General features: G+C 38.7%; 2 protein-coding genes and 1 long non-coding RNA gene across 5 annotated transcripts; 2 read left to right on the forward strand and 1 right to left on the reverse strand.

The window, feature by feature from the left end:
* The first annotated feature begins 670 nt into the window (after window positions 1–670).
* Window positions 671–2,987, forward strand: LOC133791005 (transcription factor PIF3-like). The gene is made up of 5 exons (XM_062228889.1): window positions 671–881; window positions 1,223–2,024; window positions 2,134–2,199; window positions 2,301–2,366; window positions 2,472–2,987. The coding sequence occupies exons 2-5, from the start codon at window positions 1,233–1,235 to the stop codon at window positions 2,748–2,750; spliced, it is 1,203 nt and encodes a 400-aa protein (XP_062084873.1). The 5' UTR covers window positions 671–881; window positions 1,223–1,232; the 3' UTR covers window positions 2,751–2,987.
* On the reverse strand, window positions 2,978–5,711 carry LOC133790988 (uncharacterized). Of its 3 annotated transcripts, XM_062228869.1 has the most exons (8): window positions 5,469–5,711; window positions 5,338–5,394; window positions 5,124–5,191; window positions 4,854–4,965; window positions 4,407–4,537; window positions 3,758–3,926; window positions 3,482–3,611; window positions 2,978–3,394 (listed from the first exon to the last, which is right to left on the reverse strand). In XM_062228869.1, exons 1-8 carry the CDS (start codon window positions 5,649–5,651, stop codon window positions 3,120–3,122), a joined length of 1,125 nt encoding a protein of 374 aa, XP_062084853.1. In that variant the 5' UTR covers window positions 5,652–5,711; the 3' UTR covers window positions 2,978–3,119. The 3 variants fall into 3 exon arrangements, with proteins under 3 accessions (XP_062084853.1, XP_062084844.1, XP_062084861.1); XM_062228860.1 differs by having other exon boundaries at window positions 4,854–5,210; XM_062228877.1 differs by having other exon boundaries at window positions 4,854–5,191; window positions 5,469–5,626.
* On the forward strand, window positions 5,711–10,041 carry LOC133791015 (uncharacterized). The gene is made up of 4 exons (XR_009874103.1): window positions 5,711–7,547; window positions 7,645–8,504; window positions 8,878–9,383; window positions 9,470–10,041. It is a non-coding gene; the product is annotated as an uncharacterized LOC133791015 (long non-coding RNA).
* Window positions 10,042–17,496: the final 7,455 nt, after the last annotated feature.

Consider the following 17,496-nt stretch of genomic DNA (forward strand, 5'->3'; position numbering starts at 1 on the left):
AGACAACAAATGTGAATTCGACCCCACAAGGAGAAGGAGAGGAAATTAGATGTGGACAAAGAATCCGTCCGGGCGGAGGGGATTGGGTGGGTGGTGGTGGGGTTAAGACCCACGTGATTCATCCAATCTTTATAAGATTCCCATAATCCATCTTTCTCATCTCATCTCAACACTACTTTTGAACGTACGATGCCTCTTGCCACTCAGGTCTCGGTCAAGTCCCACACCACACACCACACACCACACACCATGCATATTTGAATATTTCATTCTTCTTCTTATACACATACGTGGCCCAAATCCTTACGCTTCATCTCTAAAGAACTCTTTACAATTTCGTGGTTCACCTTCAACCCCCACACACATCCATCCTCACAAAACAATTTTTTTTTTATTTTTTGGATTTATAATGAGTTTATTTTGGAAACGAAACCAACTAATGTAGTTACCCATCCATTCCAAATTTATGCACTCATTTGCTTTTTTGAAAAAAAAAATGAAGGAAATTTAGTTTAATGCCAAAATATTTATATGGGTCCTGACCCCACTTTCGAATTGTGGACACCCGTAAGATGTGACATGCACCATAATGATAGCAATAATAATCAATAAAATATCAAACGAGTAACTAGGGTGAGGTGAGGTCCTTGCTAAAATTTGTGGACGATGTTAGTTCCATGTGTGGTATTGGCAACCCAGGCAGTAATTAATGGGGTTATAAATGAAGTCTATACCCTTCGGCTTTTGGTTGACTATTATGATATCAGCAGAATTCTCTCTCTCTATTCTCTCCCTCCACAAGAGGCATTAGTTACAATAAGGCATAACTAGGTACCCAACGTTCAGATCTGCGGCTCAATCTGATACAAGAAGAAGAAGAGGTGTGTATTACAAATCAAATCAACATATATACCTAATTTGGAATAACAACAACAATACGCTCACAACTCCAATTAGGACATTATATTTGTCGAATTATGCTTATTTTTGTTTAGTTTAGTTATCTATCCTGTCCTAGAACTCCGTGGCTAATTAACAACAAAATATATGTTTATATAAGATGATAGTTCTACTTATACATGCACAAACACACACACTCGTATACATATGTATCATGAAATTTTTTGTACGTTCTTAGGGTTATATATATTAGGGTTATATATTAGAAGTAACAATAGTAGTAGTGATGATGATTTAATGATATGAATGTGTGGATATATAGGTTGTGGAAGATGGATAGTGGTTTTGTAGAATTGGCATGGGAAAATGATGAGATCGTTAGACGACGTCCTCCATCCACCTTCATGTTAAGCCAAAGGAATAGTAACAGTAGTACTACTGCTGCTGCTGCTGTTGCTGGTGGAGACTACAACGACAACTCATCATCCCAAGGCCATACGCTTTCTAAGAAGAGAGGCAGCCTTCGTACTCATACCACTAATAACTACTGCTATCAGGATAATCACCAGCCTAATACTACTCCCACAAGGAACGTGTTTGAGCTATTCTCATCACCAAAGCAGTGTAATAAGTTAGCTTCTAATGGTGGTGAAGATCATCATCGAGCTAGGCCAGTACTACTTAAGGACTGCTTGAACAAATCTAGCAGTACTTTTCAAGATGACCATGACCGTGATCTGCAACCACCGATGAAGATAGTGAACAATAAGCGGCCAGTACAGCCAGCTCATGATAATTCTATGTGCTTGGTCCCTGATGATCATGATGACCGCCAAAACCCTACTTTGGATCAACCCCATCAAACCTACTACGACTATGACTACCCCCAAAACCAAGAAGATGCTGCACTCGTTCCCTCTTTAAATTCGGTGGGAGCTTCAAATGACCATCATGATCACCTACCCATGACGCATAATGGACGACGGCATCACAGTACTGCTACTACTACTACTCTTGACCAAGATGAAGACGAAGACCATGACCATGACCAGGACCAAGAACAAGAACTACAACATAATCTCTCAAGAAAAAGATCTACAAAGCTCCATAATTTGTCTGAAAAGGTTAGTTATTTTGTTTAAACTAGAGATGACTAGTATATTTTTCTTTTATTTCTTTTATGTTTTTTGACTAAGAAACTAACAAATCATATGGCAATATCCTAATTATCAGAGGCGAAGAGACAAGATCAACAAGAGGATACGCACCCTAAAAACTCTCATACCCAATTGCAACAAGGTGAGCATTATATAACACAATCATATAATTTTATGTTATATTTGTATTATTAATTATTATATAGTATGTCAAGTACTAAATATTACATCTGTTTGTGAAAGGTTGACAAAGCCTCGATACTTGACGATGCCATTGATCATCTGAAGACACTTCAGTTTCAATTACAGGTACATCTATAAATATATTTACATGTCTGCCTCAAGTTTCTACAAATAATAAACAAACTATACATAGATCATATTATAATATATGTTGCGTGGAATGGAATACAGATGATGTCGATGGGAGCGGGGCTTAATGTTATGAATCCAATGATGGCGCAATATTTGATGAGCTGTTTCTCCCCAATGGCAATGGCACCAGTATCACCACTCATTGCTTCTCGATTAGGAGTTCAGGTGTTTGGCTTCCCAGCTGTTTCATCTTCAGTTTCGCAGACGTCACAGCCTTCAGCTTCATTCATGCCTTGGCATGTACCAGTACCACCTTCTCCTCAAATTCCAAGATTTCAGACGCCAATGAACTACTACTACTCACCACAAAACAACTAACACTAACACCATTTGGTATTTACTGATGATGACCTTTCTAACACCCAACCGAAAGTGCCAAAACTAGTACTAGTGTTTTATATTGCTTTGATTGTAAAATGTTCATATTGCTCATTTCAAGTGTTAGTCTCCTCTTTTTTAAGGGAACCAAGAAATGGAGAAACTCCACGTTTCTTTTTCTGTTGTAGGTACTCTTATGTAATTGTAATACTAAAATAAGATGAGTCTTCTTCTTTACTTCTCAATATTTTATAATATCACCAATCAAATACAACATCAAAATATTTACCCATTTGAAACGTGTAGTCTATACATGCATTAATTAAGGCAGCCAAACATTTGCCTTAAAAAGAGTAGTTGTTAGATTAGCTAGGCAGCTTCCAGTACAAGAGTTTTTGTTTCTTTGGCAGCAATATTCCCATCCACTGTACTACTTGAAGGGTCATCTGCAACCTTGAGATTTGAGAACAGATCGGTCAATGATTCGGCCGATTCCAACCCCTCCGTTTCCCCAACTGTACTGTGAGCCACCACCTTTGGAATCGGTCGATGGGGATCTTCTCCACTTCCGATCTCCAGCTCTAATTTGTTAAACTCCTCTTCAATATCTTCATCCTCAACAGATGTATACAACGGTGTAGATTCTGCCATAGTCAAAAGGGAAATTAAAAACAAGAGCACAGTTTGTAGTAAGCAAGACTTGAGATAAAAGGGAAAAAAAGTTAAACTACCTAACGCATTTTCTACTTGCTTCTGTAAATCAATGCTCTCCTCAAGTTCTTCTAAACTATGTTGAACTTCTTCCACACTCATCTTATTTTCTTTTATTGCTTGGGCTCCAATTCGGATGGCTTCAGTAACCTACACACAAGCCAAAAAGACCACCATATTCGATCTTGTTTCCTTAACAAAAGCCAACTTCTTAAACTTGTTAAGCCATTAATCAAAACTGTGGAGTACAGCTGAATCTTATTAATATAAAAAGATCACCTTCATGCCAATTATACCTTTTTTGTGGATTCAGCATTTCCAATTACAGTAAGAACTTCCTCTACCCTATTCAAAAGCGTAGTGCATTTTTCTCTACTATTATTAGCCAATTTTAGTGCCCTCATATGTCTCAAAGCCACATTCTTGTTTCCAGAATTTAATGAAGCTATTGCTGATTTTCTGGACCTGTAAAAAGAATACATTCAACTCCATGACCCAAAGAAACAAACAAAAAAGGAAAACAGAAGACACAAGTTTGAAGATCCACTGGTTCTACATTCATAGCATAAGACAGCTATTGACAAAGAGAGCCCATTTCTTTCTTATCCTAAATTATAAACAAAAAAGTGAGAGACCAAACGAAACTAGCTTTTTACCCACCTTCACCAAAAAAATAAACACCCAAGTTCCAACAAACATTCTTCTAATGAATATGCCTAATCGATATAAACCAGACTTTCCTACCAGCTAGAATGAGCCTAATATCTCTAATTGCTCAAACAATTATATATCACAAAATCATCATGTCATTCAACATTCACATGAATGTAACCTCCTTCTTCCAATGTCAGTATTAATAGAGGTAGAGTCACTCTTTCGAATCTTCAACAAGAACCATCTTATCGTTCATGATTTATCTCACAATCAAGATACACGACAAGTTACCTTTCACAACGTTGGTCAATCACAAGATGTTGTTGCTCAAGCTTTTCTGTAGTCCAGATCAAGTGCAGAACATCACAGTCTAAACTTGAAATACTAGAAACAGGTGTTCTTGAGAGGGAGACTTTAACACCCTGGAAAAAAATTATTTTTATAATTTGACATCTTCGAAAAGAAAAAGACAACGCTACAGCATGTTTACGTATATATAGGTATTGGGAACCATAAAACATTCGCTCTAAGCAGTTTAAAACCTATACTAACATTTGCCAAAATATTAGAACTTCATAAACCTAGAGTTGCCTTAAATTTTAAGCCTTGGTAGGTGACAAGCCTTTCATCTGTTAGTTAAATTTTTTGGGCAAGTTTTTGTAGTGCATTCATTACTTCTTGTTGTTAAAGAAAGCATATAGGAGTTTATAGTTTATAGTGAAGTAAAACTAGAAGTACCTGAATAATATCCCCCCTATTCACAGAAAGATGGCGTGCCTTCCCTTGAGATGAAAGGAAGCTGAAAAGAGCAGAAGCTTCATCTGTTGTACCTCCACATATTTCCCGAAACCTTCCCATAGTAACAATACAAGAGCAAGTCCAATGAGTTTGAGATAAAAGATTGACAACCTGGGTAGCTTTATCCTTCAACACTGACATGACAACGAAAACATCTTGGGTGTTGATGTGTTGAGGAGTAGTGATGGGTCTAACCATAAAATTTCTTACTTTTCTGAAAATCTGATAGAGTTGCCCGGTTGTAGGATCCACAAGTTGCTCACTTGGTACAATATCACCTTCATTATACATTACAAGCTGAAGAAAAAGATTGAATGGAAAAGAGAAACCCATGTGTGTATTTCCTTTTTCTCTTTTGAACCAAAAACATAATCGAAAATACATAAAGCAAGAAAGAAGGTGGGATCAAAGCTAACTCACTCACCAATACATGGTCGAGGCATAATGGGGTCAAGCCTCCTCGATTGAACCAGTCCTTTACCTTCATCAGTGAAACAAAAATGGTGGGATATCATCCAAAAGCAGAGATATTTATGAAGAAGAAAAGAAGCAGACCTGGGAAGGTCGGAGGAGGAGAATGTGAAAGTGGCGAGCGACGTTGAGGATCAGATCTCTCCAGAAAAGAAAGATGGGTTGCCAATCCGACCTTTGGCCACTGAAAGCCTTAAATCGAGCCCTGGCCAGCAGTTCATCGTCCCAATGCGGAACTTCCTGGAGAATGAATTCTGTTATCGACATCGGAATGCCAAGCCGGGATAAGATAATCCTATTCCTATCCCTAACCTCCTCTAATTTTGATACTGGGGATGTATTAATTCGAAAAATTTCATTATTAATGCTTAATAGTGTCTATTATTAAAAAAAAAAAAAAAAAACCTCCACTATTAACTATTTTATTTGCATGCTAAACATTCATCATCTACCCAAAATACCCCTCCCATTTTTCTACCCAATTTTTTTTACATCTCTCTATACACTCGGTTTCTCTCTCCCACACAAGAAACCCCAACTTCCCATCGAACCCAACCCCTGTCGAGCCCCAACCCCATCGAACCCCAACCCCTGTCGAGTCCCATGCCCTGTCGATCCCCAACCTGTGACGAGCCCCAGCCTCTATCGAGCCCAACCCTCGTCGAGAGCATCTCAGGTGACCCACGGCAAACGAATGCAATTGGAACCTGATGTCCCACGACAACACGATTTCCTCCCAATCAAATCAAAGGTTAGATCTTGAATACCCACACCCTATTTAATCAAAAAACAAGTCTTTCATTTGGAATATGGGCTCTGTGATCTGTGGAAGGGAATGGGTTCGTCGATATTGTGCATTTTTTTTTCTGGGTTCATGCTAGTTGCTCGATAGGTTCGATACTAGTTTGATAGTAGGCTCGATAGGGGCAGCATGAATGGTTTGATAAGTGCTCTATAGGAGCTTGATAGGATGAGTGTAAATTGCTCGATGGATCTATGGTATTAGATAAAAGGGGCTCGATAGGTTCGATAGTAGGCTCGATTATTGCTGGATGGTTATTTATGTAGAAAGATTTTGCTTTTCTCGATAGGCTCGACACTGGCTCGATAGTCTCTATAGTTTTAGGTTGTTGATATTGCTCGATAGTTTCTCGATAGTGGCTCGATAGGGTATGTTACAGCTCGATTATAGCTCGATAGAGCTTGATGACAACTTATTTAAGTTTTTTGATGATATTTTTTTTTAATTTTTTCCCGATTCTATTTAACATTCTGTTTCTTACCAATTTTTTTCATGTGTTGTTGCAGATGCCTAAGTTGCTTGTTCCGTTTAGTGATCACTTTCCTGGTCGAGTCACATATCGGGGTAGTAGCACTTTAAATCACAATAAGACTAGGTTTGTGGACCTTGGGTTGATAGAAAGGGCTAAGGAATCCCCTTTCAAGCAGTTCTTTTTGGCTTCGAAGTTTAATTTTTCTGGAGTTTTGGTGCATCAACTATTTTTGAGGAAAATCGCCAGTAACAATGAAGATGAAGTACATTTCTTCTTGGGGTCGAAGTCTTGTAGATTTGGCATGGGAGAGTTTGCCCTGGTGACGATGTTGAATTTCAGTACCTTCTCATCACTAGAAGAGTTGGAAGAGCGTAATCTCAGCGACCGCTTGATAAAGGAGTGTTTCAATGATGCTGAGAAAGTAAAGTTCTCACAGGTGGACCATGTTTTCAAGACTTGTACTATTATGGAAGATGTGTACAAGCTTGGTCTATGTTTGTTGGTTGAGGGGGTTCTAAATGCCATAGAGGGAAAGTTGCACATATGGCGAGATATTCTGAAGATGGTTGAGGACGTAGAGTACTTTTTCAACTATCCATAAGGGAAGTACTCTTATGGGAGGCTATTGCAGTCTTGTAAGAAGGACATGGTGAAGCAAAATGCCAACTATGACAACAAGAAGGATGCGAAGGTGCAGCAAGAGTCCAAGTACAGTATGTATGGTTATGCCCTGGCCTTACAGTATTGGGCAAATGAGGCTATCCAGCAGCTTGTGACAGAGTTTGTTGTGCGCTCGGGAAACATGGTCCCGAGGATGCTTAGTTGGTCGCATCGGAGGAACAAGGATTTTACCAAGTCTGTCATCTCACCGATGTTATCGAAGAAGAATGTAAGTTATATTTGATTGACATTAAACAATTATTTTTTATCTATATGCTTATCTTTTATGATTATTGAGTTAACCAAATGTTTTATGTTGTTTGCAGTTGATCGTCCTTCCAATGTTGAAGCCTTGACCAGCAGAAATAGACTATTATTTATCGTTGACAGAGGGAGATCTTCCCCTTTATCCCAGGCTTGGCCAGGATCCCAAGGAGGAAGATGAGGAGGAGGATGCGACTTTTGCGAAAGTCGCCGAGATAGTTTCTCAGGCAGCCAAGATATTTGATGATGTTGCCCCGGAGGAGGAGGTTGTAGGTCCCACCCCTCCTGTTGCCCCAGCTACAGCCCCAACCCAGCCTCAGCACCAGCCCTAGCACCAACACCAGCCCCAGCACCTGAGCTCGCCGAGTTGATTGAACGGTTGGACAGAGTCGAGGATCGACAGGAGACCCTCCTGAAGAACCAGTCAGTGATCCTGGGCGCAATCAGTCAAATCCTGACGTTTATTAAGGAGAAACTGAGGGGCTCCAAGGAAGATTCAGACTCAGAGTCACTGGATATTCCTCTGGACTATGTTGATGATCCAACCACGCCTCCTACCATCATTGTGACACCTAATGCTGCGACTCCGAGAGTCGTTATTGTCAACCCTGAGGATGTTGCTAGGGTTTGGTTTTAGAGGACTAGACGCCAAAAACGCAAGCCAGATTGGTTTGAGGACTACACCGATCTCACGAGGAAAAGACCTCGCACTGATGCAACTGCACCAGAAGAGGAGGATACACATGAGGCTACACAGGTGCTGGACCCTCTCAAGAAGCCAGATCGCAAACAGTATAAGGCAGTGTCCAAGTGGCTGCTTGGAGACATCCCCAACAAGACCCCGAGGGATGTAAAGACTGAGAATCATGGTCCAGCATGGTTTTTGACATGGAAGACACCGCAGTCGTGGCTCAATGATGGGGTAAGCCTTTTATACCTATGTTAAGAAATTATGTTTTGTTTTTAATTTTACAAATTCTATTTTTATTGAGTCGATATGAGCTTGATGAGAGCTCGATAGGAACTCGATGTGGGGCTATTTAGATCGATATGACTCGATAGTGGCTCGATAGGGGTGTTAAACTAGGGTTGTTGTTTACTGTTTGAGATTAGCTCGATGGAGCTCGATAGTAGATCGATGGGGGTGTTAAACTAGGGTTGTTGTTTACTGTTTGAGATTAGTTTGATATAAGCTCGATAGTGCTCAATTATAACTCAATTTACTCGTTTATGCACTATTTTTTAGCCATTTATGATGGTCTTTGCTAACTATTTATATCATACTCTCTTTGTAGCATATTGATGTGGCAGAACACATGCTTCGTATGCGTCGCAAGTATTTTCCCAACACATATCGCCAGAATGCTGTTGTGATGAACATTTATTTCTCACAAGTGATACCTGCCCGATATGATCAGTACAAGAAAATTAACAACAAAACAAAGTACACATGAGATTCTGACGTTATGTCCATGTTGACCGGCATCGAGCAGCAATTTCTGGCATCTTGGGAAGGAGTTGAGGATGTATATTGGTGCCAGAACTATGAACAACAACATTGGTTTTCCATTGAGGCATCTATTTCTAGTTGGACTCTCACTGTTTATGATTCAGAAAACTCGGTGATTAGTAAGCTGGAGGAAATTATGAATCCATGGTGCTTTTTTCTTCCTTCTTTGTTGATGCAGAGTAAATTATCCACTGATAGCTTGATGTTGAAGATTCATGCAGTAGGAACGAGGCCGCATCAGTTCACATGGCGTCACAAACAGTAACATGAGCTCACTCAGTCAAAGAGAAGGTAACAAACATCATCTTCATACTATATTTGTTTCTAACTAAAATTATAGTATCGTACACTTAATGTTTACATTTTTTTTACACTAGGGATTATGGTGTGTATGTTGTCAAGCATATTGATCATCTCATAGTCGGCCTTCCATTGGACCCATCTGCAATGAAAATATAGAGGTGTTCAGGAACAAGTGGACCATAGACTTGTGGTATCAAAATTTGTTACCTTGACGATTGTATATATACAGGGTCTTCACATGAGTAGTTTTATGTTCACTTTTTTTTAAACTTTTATATGGCTGTTATCGAGCTATATCGAACATTATCGAACTAATATCAAGTTATATCGAACTAATATCGAGCTTCAATCGAGTAATATCATTTTTATGTCCATTATCTAGTTGTTATCGAACTAATATCGAGCCATATCGAACCATTATCAAACTACTATCGAGCTATATCGAACCATTATCAAACTAATATCGAGCTAAAATTTGAAGTCAGTTTAAAAGCTAACAACCATATTATTGAGTTCAAATTGAGCTACTATCGAGTTAACATCGAGTTTATGTCGAGCTACAATCGAGCTTAACATAACTTCTAAGAAAAATAAAAGAAAAAAGAAGGGAAAACAAGCTAGGTTATTAATACAACAAGTCCAAATGGGAAAAAAAAAGTTTATAGCCTAGCTTTGCATGTAGCCCTGTTGTGGCTAAGACCACCACACATACTACACTTGCGCTCTTTGCGAATGATTTTGCCATTCGATGGAGTGCAGTTTGTCTTCCTTCTTCCCACCTTTTTCTTCTTCGGCCGACCAACTGGTTTTTTTTTAACGGGAACCCCAACTTGCATTTTCTATATGTTCTTGGGAACTTCCCAATCATCCTCGTTGCCAGTTGGGTAAGTTGTTTCTTTGTAAGACTCCCTCCACATCTCAGTAGTGTAATATGGGGAACACAGTGAGTAAATGTTGACACCGTGCAGGATGGCTGCATCCACACCATGAACACAAGGCTAACCCATTATTTGAAACTTGCCACAGGAGCATGATTTGGTCATCAAATTCACCTCACCATCACCTTCTGGGTTTACCACATGAAATTCGAACTGTCCAAGAGGATGGACTTTCAAGTACCTTGTATCATCCGCAATGCCTGAGACATCTTTCTCATTTATTGTTGCTAATTTGGACGTGCACTTCTCTTCCTCCTCACGACGCGCAGCAAACCATGAATGAGTTGTGAAATGAATGAATTCCACAAAACTAGTGACTGGGAAAGTTCTTGCGTCTCTGGTTTTGTTGTTGAAACTTTCAGCGTAGTTGCTTGTCATTACATTGTATCGATTCCCAGGAAAGTAAGCACGAGTCCATTTATCGAAGCCAATACGCTCAAGATATTGAGCTATGGCAGGATCCATTTGTTTTATATTTTTGAAGAAACTGTGAAATTTCGACTTTCGAAATGCATATTCCGCATTCCACATATTCTTGTGATAGTGATTAGTCTTGAACTTAGCAAATACATTCATACTTATGTGATGGTAGCATGCACTGTGGTAGGCATCAGGGAAGACCAACTCAAGAGCATGAATAATGCTAGCATGCCTGTCTAATACAAAAACCAAATTATCAACAACTCCAATGGCCTCCTTCAATTTCATCATGAAATACTTCTAAGAATTATGATTCTCACTGTCAACAATCGCGAACGCAATTGGATAAATGTGGTTATTCGCATCCAATGCAACAGCACACAACATGTGGCCACCATACCTTAACTTCAAGAAAATGTCGTCCACACATATAATAGGACGAAATGATGTAAATCCCCTTCTAAAAACTCCAAGTGAGAAGAAACAGAGAAAACGACCGTCACCTGTAACAAAATCAGTTATTGTACTCGGATTCTTTTACTGCAGCATGTACAAGTAAGAAGGTAACTTGGAGTACGATTCTTCAGGTGTCCCTCTGACATAACCGATTGCCTTCTCTCTGCATCTCCAAGCCTTCATATAACTCATATCAATCCCAAAATTATTCTTCATATCCTCTTTTATGTTGTTTGCTGGGGTAGCTAGTGCCATCAGTAGCATATTTGTTCTTGATAAGGTTCCTAATGATCCAAGGTGCTGCTTGATGGTGGTCTTTCTGTCGCAATTCTAGTGAGCAAGTATGTACACTATTATAAACATTGATCTCAAACATCTCCGATCGCACTACTTTTTTCCCCCTTATTCTCCAATCACAATCAGGATCCTTGCAGGTGATATACAACACATCAGTACCAGACTTCTTAACCATAAACTCAAAATTATTCTTCATTGCGAAGAGAGCCTCTTTGGTTTTCAATTCCATCTTGTTCTCAAAAGTCTTCCCAAGGTGTAGTTCTCCCAACAGTACACTGGATGAAGGTGTTTCAGATCGACTAGAAGCCATGATATCTTCTTTTGTAAACATGGGAGCACTCCATCTTCTGTGATCTTTTGTTGAACATATTGGAATGTTCCCTATATTGTTATATTCTGTTCCACCAGGACGACTAGATCTGGTGTTAGGTGTTCAACATCCTTGACTTGGTGGGTTCGCCCATGCAATAGGACGTACTGGCTGTTCTTGTACTTGTTCGACTTGCAAATCATTAGACATGTCAAATGGCACTTCTGCACTATAATATGCCTCTGAATCGTATCCTGAGTCCTCATTATGTTCACCTACTGAATCATTATTCACATAAGGGTTGTACTCATACTGGTTTTCCTTCAGGTCACCAATAGGACATCCTAAAGTACTGGCTGCTCCCTTAGGTCCGAGAGTGGAATATGGATATGCAATGACAGTTTTTTTAACACGAGTGACACACAAGGCTAACCTTTCTTTAGATGTTACTCCTAAGAATGCACAGACACCAAGATCACTTTCAACACGAACGGGTGTAAACGGTTGGTTGTCACATGTGTAAGGAACCTCCAATTTCAAACCATACATATGTTTATCAACTTTAAGTTCCTTGTGCAATATGTCAAGAAGTTGCAAGTACGTTACAGTATCCTCCATCGGTATCACCATGCATTGAGGGTCCTTAAAAATCCAAACACCATTGTAGGATACAAAACATAAACAATGGAACTTGTGTTAGATAAAAAACATTGAAATTGTTAAAAAAAACTGTCAATTTTTTAGAAATTCATGAAAAAAAGAATATTATCGAGCTTCAATCGAACTATATCGAGTTAGCATCGAGCCTGCATTGAGCTCTTATCGAGTTTGTATCGAGCTAAAAGTTCTTAAACCAAACATAAAACCTAACCAAAACCTTCATCGAACCCTATCGAGCTCCTATCGTGAACATATTGAGAAAACAACTAGACCAAATATTCCATGGTCCAATCAAACCCTTATCGAGTTTCCATCGAGCCCTTATCGAACCCTTATCAAGCACATAAAAGAACCTTCGTCTACATACTATCGAGCCCCTATCGAACCGTTATCGAGCTCCTATCGAACCGTTATCGAGATCCTATCGAGCAAAAAAGTTGCAGAAAACCCAAAAAAATGCAGATCGCGAATTCTCTCTAAAAAAACCCAAAAAAACACACCAATATAGGCTCAAATCTGTTCGAAATAGCTAAAAAAATATAAATAAACAATACCCAACAGATAAGATGAGTCAATATTCTTACCCATGGTTTTTTTCATCCAAAAACCCTCAAAATGGATGTTGCCTTTGATATTGGTGACTTCACGGAGACAATGGAGATGGCTAACAAAGATTTCGACAAGAAAATCTTACAAATCTGTAGGTTTTAGGAAGGATTTCGTGAGAATGAAAGAGAGAGGAGAGGGAGAGAGAGGAAGAGAAGGTTTTAGGATTCTTGATATAATGAGAGGGGTATTTTAGGTATGAGAGGAATGTTTAACATCAAATTGAAAATATTAATAGTGCTAGGATATTTTGGTAATATTAGACATTATTAAGTATGAATAGTGAAATTTCCCTTTTGATATTGGGATGGGGATTCGAACTTGCGATCTTTACTTTGTGAGTAGAATTTTAATTATTAATTAGACGGGAAAATTTAACAAATACTAGGTTGATATTTAAATTAATCATTTTTACCTAAATAACTGATTTTTTTAAGTTTCAATCCGCTTTTAGTATGAAATTGACCAAATTACCATTCTTACATTCTTCATAATTTATCATTTTCTCATAAAAACAAATGAAATAGATAAAATTTAAAGATTAATATAATGAAGAAAATATTTTATTTAGGAACAAAACAAAAATAAAATAAAATAATAAATTAGGTAGATGACATAATAGGAATGTTAAACAAAAAAGTGGCTATTTTTGTAATACTTTTGGACACAAGCTATTCTTCAACTAGAATCTAAAAAATGGGTATATATTCTAATTTCCACTGGTTTTCTCTTTTTATAAATATGGAATTTTTAATAACCATTTACATATAAATATATATATGGCTTTTCTAAGTTTTTGTTTAAAATCTCGAAATAAGAATTAAAAAAATTTAAATATCAAAACTTTTTAATTCCTATATAAGTTAAATTTCCATAAAGCCCTAATAGCCTTTTTTCCCCTCTTTTCCTCTATCCCTCTTCATATATCGATCTCCAATCTCTCATCTCTTCTATTCATGCTATAATCTCTTTCTCCATCTCTTATTTACTATGCATCTTCATCATTTCTATACTTACCATTTATTTCGATATTTACTGTCATGATGCTTAAGAGGTTGCCTAACAGTTCAACGAAGTGGTGGGTTTTGTAGAGGTAATCAAAATTGGGGAAAAAAATTCACGTTGTAAAGCTGGGAACCTCCAATTTTTTCTCCCATCCAAGATTCTCCATTTTTTAAGATGGTGTTTTTTGCTGTAGCAGGTTCATGTTGCCAGAGAAAATGATTTTCATTCATCTTCTCTAGATAAAGACTTTTTAGGAATACAAAAGTAGGTAAGAAAAATTGAAATTGCAATTTTGTATGAGTTAGATTTGATCTGAACTATAAATTATATTGATTGAATGTTTTCTATGTAGGTTTAATTTTGCTTGATTTCACATGTTTGTGTGTTGTTCATAATATCAACATTTCTCTGGTTTTATATGTGTTGCTCTATTTTTTTGTCTGTCTCTAAGTAAAGTAACCTGAAAGATAACTTGCTTGTCCAACAAGGACTAAAAAGTTACTTGTCACTTGATTATTTACTATATTTGTTAAAAAAAATTAATCTGGTAGTTATCATTTTTATTGATTGAATAATGCAAGGATCAATTGATTTTTACAAAAGTAACCGCGTACTGGAAAAAGTAACCTGCCATTAGAATTTTTATTTTTTAGCATTTTTTAGCTTAATGAAGTAACCTAGGATGTACCTGCAGTTTTAATTGATTGAATTTGGTGAACATTAATTGATTTTGGAAAAAGTAACCTCATAGTCGAAAAGGCAACCTATTACTTTATTTACTGCGTTATTTTAGCTTAATGAACTAACCTGGTATGAACATGCTATTTGTAGATGTGATTGGTGATTAACAACTGAGCTTGATGGTCCGGTCAGGTCAGTCTGACTAATTCGTGGTCAAGTGACGGCGAAGTTTGAATGTATGGCCAGGTCAGTCTGACTAATTCGATTCGCTTGACGAGATCGACTTGAGAGAAGTAAGAGAGAGTATCTCGAGTATTGATAATCCGATTTCCTGTCCTCCCCCCTTAGGGTCCAATTTATCATTATTTTTCTCTACCATTGTTCCTTCGTCTTCCTGATTCGTCTCACTCGCTCCAAGTAGTATCTTTTCAAAATTCTCAGAAAATGTGGCGTGAGCCTTGACTGTTTCAAGGTCCCTGGTTGACTGAGCGTATCCGGATTTGAGTCCAGGTATGGTTTTGGGCATTTGGATGGTTTATTATATATGCGAGCCTATTTACATGGGTTTGGGCCTTATTGGCTAGTCAGGCTGGCTTATTGGGCCAAGAGGCTAATCCGACTGCTTGTTGGACTCTTTTTTATCAAGTAGACGAATTTTGCCCACTACAGTTTGTCCCTCACTCTTTGGTATGGAATTCATTCTTAATCAAAGAGTAGAAAAAATAAATTAACTATCGGAATTTATCCAACTCAATCGGTCCCAAAAGTTAGAGAAAATTTGACCCCCTTCAGCAATCCTTCACGGGGGAAATGCGACCCCTGAAAGGTATATGTGGTTTACATTGCTCCTCAGACCCATGTCCGACTGTCCAAGTATGCACTTGAGGCCGCGAGATGTGCATGTGGCCGAGTGTACGAGGGTGTGTGTGTGTGTCATGCGTCCGAGTGGCATGCTAACGCGCGCGGGCCTAGTTGGCAAAGTGACGCGCACCCGTGCATTCGGTTGTCTGACTGGACAAGGGGTATGCTGATGCATGTGCGACCGAGTGACCGGTTGTCCGAGTGGCCGAGGGTCCTGTTGACGCGCGCGGGCCTACTTAGCCGAGTGACATGCATCTGTGAGTCGGGTTGTCCGACTGTCCGGTCAAGATGCTAACTGGCCAGGTATGTACATGGCCAGGTGGTGGACTGTTTGAATGCCTTACTGACTAGAGCGCATATCGTCTGGTACGAACGGTGCGCACGAGGGGAGCCAAGTCCGACTGCCAGAGCACATAGGGATCGCCTGGTCTGATTGGAACTCACAAATTTTATCAAGCTTTGTATGATTTTGCCTGGGCTCATATTTTACGAAGTATGTCCAAACCCAAACATGCTTTTTGGTAAAATTGTTTGTATGTGTACTATTTTACCCCATTGGATGGTTGACACTTGTCATCCATCCAAGGTCCCTTTGGGCCTATAAAAGTGAGCATTGTTTACAAGCTCTTCACATTTGGTGGAGCATTTGGTGGGGCTTGTCTTGAAGGCTTTTAGGAAAGCTCTCTAGAGGTTGGTTTCCTTTTCCTTTCTTTCTTTGAATGTTCTTATGTCGTTCTTCGTGTTCTTATTTGATCTTGAAGTCGTTTTGTATAGATTGTAGTTGTGGCTTTAGTTTGATTCACTTATTATTGTCGTTTGCATTTGATCTTTGTCGATAGTAGGAACATGTATTTTTATTGTTTGCCGTGTATTATGATAGTTTGCCTTAGTGAATGTATAGTGTCTGACTGAGGAGGTAAGTTGATTAATTAATTTGTCTAGTTCTTCTTCCATTCCTCTTAGGATGTTTTACCCTATGCCTGACTGTCTGGATGGATAGATGAGTACTAGTTGTTTGTCAGTCAGTAACTTATTGATCTATATTGTTTTGCTGTCTGGTAGGCCAATAATGTTTACAATTATTTATACGTTCACTCGATCTTAGATAGTGCATTTGTTCTAGGTGGTCTTTCGAGCATGTCTTCCAGTAATCGAGGTAGTCGTGCTAGGTCTTCTGGTAGGATGACCTGTTCATCTAGTGATGATGGTAGCTGCACCAATCCCAATATTCCTACTGGCTTGGTCAGAATTGGTGTGGATAGTGATGAGCCTATAGTTGGTGGCCTGTCTGGTCGCATGCTTCTGGGTTGTAACTCGAAGTCAAAAATTACTTTAGAGGATTTGCCTCGGCCTTGTCAGGCTTATGATATACCTAGTTATGCTAGTTTGCATGCCCCGTCTAGTGGGGAGCGGGCTAATTGGAATTTACCTGGCTGGGTATGCATGTATGAGCTTCCTTTCAAGGAAGGGTTCAGATTTCCTCTTCCTAGGTTAGTGGAAGAAGTATGTGAGTATCACCTTGTATCGCCCAGCCAGCTGATGACGAATGTCTGGCATGCACTATGTAATGCCCCGAATTCTTCGTTATGGTTTAATGGCGAGATTAGTAGGCCGGGAGGGCCATACCTGTTTAATTATGCCATTAAATGATATTATGCATGTATATGTGAATTATATTATGATATGATGTTATATGCGTGCATGTGGGTCTACATTTGAATAATTATGCTATTTTGATAATTTGGCCCATTGAGGGTGAATATATGTATTTGGGTGCATAATGTGATTAGTGAATGAGATTCCATTATTATGGAGATATATTCGAGCTATTCGGCATGAGACGGTCATATATAATGGATTAGCGGTT

The sequence above is a fragment of the Humulus lupulus genome, chromosome 1, assembly GCF_963169125.1.
Source record: "Humulus lupulus chromosome 1, drHumLupu1.1, whole genome shotgun sequence".
In the NCBI taxonomy this organism is placed as follows: Eukaryota; Viridiplantae; Streptophyta; class Magnoliopsida; order Rosales; family Cannabaceae; genus Humulus; species Humulus lupulus.